The sequence below is a fragment of the Canis lupus genome, chromosome X (genome assembly GCF_011100685.1).
Source record: "Canis lupus familiaris isolate Mischka breed German Shepherd chromosome X, alternate assembly UU_Cfam_GSD_1.0, whole genome shotgun sequence".
Lineage (NCBI taxonomy): Eukaryota > Metazoa > Chordata > Mammalia > Carnivora > Canidae > Canis > Canis lupus.
Window position 1 is genome coordinate 93,920,764 of NC_049260.1, and position 4,300 is coordinate 93,925,063.

Here is a 4,300-nt window from a genome sequence, read left to right on the forward strand (position 1 = left end):
GGGAAGACCCAGACACCCATGTTTCTGGACAACTTACCTGGACAGTCCTACTGCAAGCCCCCGTGACAGCTCCCACATTTTCGGCCAGGCCCTGACAGCTGACCTCCAGGAATGTCTCCTGGAGGCCAGTACCTTGCTGCAGTATGTAGATGACCTGCTTCTCTGTAGCCCTTCCCGCCTGACCTCCCAGAAAGATACCTCTACCCTACTAAACTTCCTGGGAGCTAGGGGGTATAGAGTCAACCCATCTAAGGCTGAGCTGTGTACCCCATCGGTCACATATCTAGGGATCACTCTGATCCCTACCTCTAAATCCCTTACTGGGGACCGTATTCGCCTCCTCCAAGAACTGCAACCCCCTCAGAGTGCAGATGGGATACTCTCCTTCCTAGGACTCGTGGGGTTTTTTAGACACTGGATTCCAAACTTCTCTATCCTGGCCCGGTCTTTATATCAAGCAGCCAAGGAAACCCCCCAGGGTCCCTTAACCGATACTGCCTCAATCCAGCATGGATTTTCGAGGCTCCGAGACTGCCTCATTAAGGAACCAGTTCTGGCCCTCCCGGACCATACTAAACCGTTCCATCTCTTCACAGATGAACGATCTGGGTTGGCCACTGGCCTTCTAGCCCAGCCCACCAGGCCTACATATAGGGCAGTAGCCTACCTGTCCAAACAGTTAGACCCCACCACCTGGGGTTGGCAACCCTGTCAGGGCGCTGGCTGCCGCAGCCTCCCTCACTAAGGAGGCCCTAAAACTGACCTTAGGACAGCCTCTTACTGTCTACTCCCCCCACTGACTCACGGACCTCCTTGACCATCGGTCTCTGGCCCAGTTGACTCCCTCCCGGGTGCAGTTATTCCATTTGTTATTCGTCGAAAACCCTCAGATATCTCTGTCTCCCCCCGCTTAAACCCTGTGACTTTACTGCCTGCACCCTCGCCTACCCCTGATCCTTCTCACTTTTGCCCTCAACTTCTGGAGAACTTTACCCCCTCTTACCCTGGAGACTCTGATCAACCTCTGGCTAACCCTGATCGTATCCTGTTTGTGGATGGCAGCTCCGTTCTGACCTCAGATGGCTTATGCCACGCCGCCTATGCCATAGTTACCTCTGAGGCGGTTGTTGAAGCAGCCCCCCTTCCTCTTGGGACTACTTCCCAGAAGGCAGAGCTCATAGCCCTAACCTGGGCACTCCATCTGTCCAAGGGACAACGAGTCACCATTTACACTGACTCCAAATATGCTTACCTCATATCCCACACTCATTCGGTTATTTGGCAAGAAAGGGGATTCCTGACTACCAAAGGTACCCCTATCGTAAATGGGCCGCTCATTGCCAGGCTCCTCGAGGCCCTACGCCTACCCACCGAGGTCGCCATTGTCCACTGCCGGGGACACCGAACTACCCCTGACTCGGTCTCCCTAGGCAACAATAAAGCTGATACGGTGGCCAGGCAGACGGCCGTTAGCGCCACTCCTGCCCCTGTACTCTTCCTCAACACTGCACATCAACCTTGTTACACCGAGGAAGAGACGCTAGCACTCCAAAAGTTGGGGGGCAAACTAGGGAACAAAGGGTGGATCCACATGCAGAACCGCATTGCCATACCTGAAAACCTGGCTCACACCCTGGTCACAGAAATTCACCAGTCGCTCCATATCAGCCCCAAGGCGTTGTTTCAATTCTTACAACCTCTCTTCTACCACCCTTCTCTGTCCAAGGTCATTGAAACCGTTCACAGGGCATGCACTGTCTGTTCGGCTGTCAGTGCACAAGGTGGGATCCGCAGGCCAGGACCTAACCACCAGTTGCGAGGCCACCAGCCGGGAGAAGACTGGCAGCTGGACTTCACCACCATGCCCCGTCATAAAAACCTCGGCTACCTACTAACCCTGGTTGACACGTTCACAGGTTGGATAGAGGCCTATCCCACAGCCGCGAGACGGCGGACGTCGTGGTTGCAATCCTTATTGAACACATCATTCCCCGTTTCAGACTGCCCCGAACCCTCCAGTCAGACAATGGACCTGCCTTTATATCCAGCATTACCCAGCAAGTGGCTGAAAGTCTCAATATCTCCTGGAGATTGCACATCCCTTACCATCCTCAGTCCTCAGGTAAAGTAGAAAAGGCCAGCGGCCTACTTAAAGCCCAACTCACCAAACTTACCTTGGAAACCCGTCTTTCTTGGCCTACCCTCTTACCTCTAGCCCTCTCTAGGCTGAGGGCGGCCCCGTGGACCCTCGGGACTAAGCCTGTTCTAACTCCTCTACGGTCGTCCCTGCCTCATAGATCACAATCTCCCTGCTGTTCCTCCACCCCTTCTTTCATATCTGCCTTACCTCACTCTGCTCTGGGCCCTCCTGAGAGCTCATGCTGACTCAGTCACCCCAGCCCCGAACAACCCTGAAGATGATGAGACTCCTCCCCGGACACTGCTCCCAGGGGGCCAGGTTCTCCTCAGGAGTCGCAACCCTGGTCCCTTACAGACGCAGTGGACTGGGCCCCATACTGTCATCCTCACCACCCCAACTGCAGCAAAGCTACTGGGCCACCAGCTGTGGCTGCACATCAACAACCTTAAACGGGCCCCCTCTGACAGTAAGTGGGCCTCCCAGATGGTGGGCCCCACCAAACTCCGCTTGGTTAGGGCTCCTTCTCTTACTCCTCCTGAGTCCCCAGATCCAGGTGGAGTCACGTGACTGCATGAGGGACTCACGCTATTTCTCGGCCTATACCTCTTTGCACAGGTCCTGCTATCAGGGAAAGACACCTCCACTCTCCCCTACTGCACCCCCTCGGGAATCTTCCTCTCCTGCCCAAAAGGGATCTATTGCTGCCTAACTGCCAGTGATTCCTTGGATTGTACTCTCATCCTTCTGTCTCCTACCACCAGCATCTACTCATCTGAACAACTCATATCTCAACTGTCCCCTACCTCTTGGAAGGGTTGCCTTCCTCCCCTTAATAGGGGCAGGACTAACTATCGGTGTGGCAACTGGGGCGGCAGGGCTGGGAACCTCCGTTAACTTCTAGGCACTCAATGAGGACATGGAACGAATAGCAGACTCACTCACCGCCTTACAGACTCAGATCACCAGCTTAGCCGCTGTCACCCTACAAAACCGACGCGCCCTAGATCTCCTCACCGGCAAAAAAGGGGGAACATGCCTTTACTTAACGAAAAGTGCTGCTACTTCGTCAACCAGTCGGGCATAGTCACCTCCAAGGTCAAAGAACTCAAAGACCGGAAGACCAGATCCCAGCTAGACGCCAAGATGACTCCATTTGGGGCTTAAGTCCCCAAGCCTGGGTAACTTGGCTCCTCCCCCTCTCAGGGCCCCTCTGTATACTCCTCCTGTTAATCTCAATCGCTCCCTGCCTTATACGTTGCTTACAGGAGCGCCTGCAAGAAATCAGGGTATCAGTCAACCAACTCCTCCTACAGCCCTATTTCCACCTGCCCACATCCGATGGCCTCTACGACTGGCCTCTACGACGACGTCCCACTGCCAGCAGGAAGTAGCCAGAATAGAGTCGACGCCCCCTGACACCAATATAAATATAAAGAGGTCGGAATGATGGGCCGGCTGGGAAACAGGGTCTCCAAGATGCCGGATCACCCCGCCAACCCTCTCCAAGATGAAGAATAACTTTACAGAATGTGATAGGAATTCTTGTTTGTTTCTTACAATGCCATTGCCTGCTTGTATATTTAGAGTGGAAATTAGGCTGGCTCACTGGGTAGAGCATGGGACTCTGAATCTCAGGGTTGTAGGTTCAAGCCCCATGTTGGTTGTAGAGATTACTTAAAAATGAAATATTTAAAACAAAACAAGTGGAATCTGTTGTCTTGACATGGAACAACTGTTTCTTTTTGCCCGTTTTTGTACTTCATTCGAATGAAATCATTCAATATGGACTCTGGCTTCTTTTACTTAATATTATGTTTCTAAGCATCATCTATATTTTTGTTTTTATTTGTAGTTTCTTCATTCTTTTAGCTATTTAGCATTCCATTATGTGAATATGCTGCAATTTATCCATTTGTTCTTGATGGGCATCTGCATACTTTTGGGATTCTGGAGATGGGAGAGAATGAATATGCTGGCATTTGTTAGGAAGTTACTAAGGAAATTCAAGCATGAAGTAGTAAAGGTCTGAAACATTATTATACAGGAAAAAGAAACAAAGAGAACATAAGTCGTAATCAGGCATTACCTCCAATGTGACAGAATTTGCACGGAGAAGTTGGCATTATGATTTTAAGCTGGATTTGGTGGTTCAGAGAAAAG

General features: G+C 51.7%; 1 protein-coding gene across 1 annotated transcript; it reads left to right on the forward strand.

Annotated features, from left to right (window-relative positions):
- The first annotated feature begins 863 nt into the window (after positions 1-863).
- On the forward strand, positions 864-3,934 carry LOC119878081. Its single transcript, XM_038588230.1, has 2 exons — positions 864-2,122; positions 2,756-3,934. Exons 1-2 carry the CDS (start codon positions 1,592-1,594, stop codon positions 3,032-3,034), a joined length of 810 nt encoding a protein of 269 aa, XP_038444158.1. The 5' UTR covers positions 864-1,591; the 3' UTR covers positions 3,035-3,934.
- Positions 3,935-4,300: the final 366 nt, after the last annotated feature.

Excerpts from the sequence above, each read along its gene's own strand:
- LOC119878081 (XM_038588230.1), top strand. The coding sequence starts at position 1,592 with ATGCAGAACCGCATTGCCATACCTGAAAACCTGGCTCACACCCTGGTC. Across the intron at positions 2,123-2,755 it reads TTACCATCCTCAGTCCTCAG|GTCCTGCTATCAGGGAAAGA; the intron begins GTAAAGTAGAAA and ends CTCTTTGCACAG.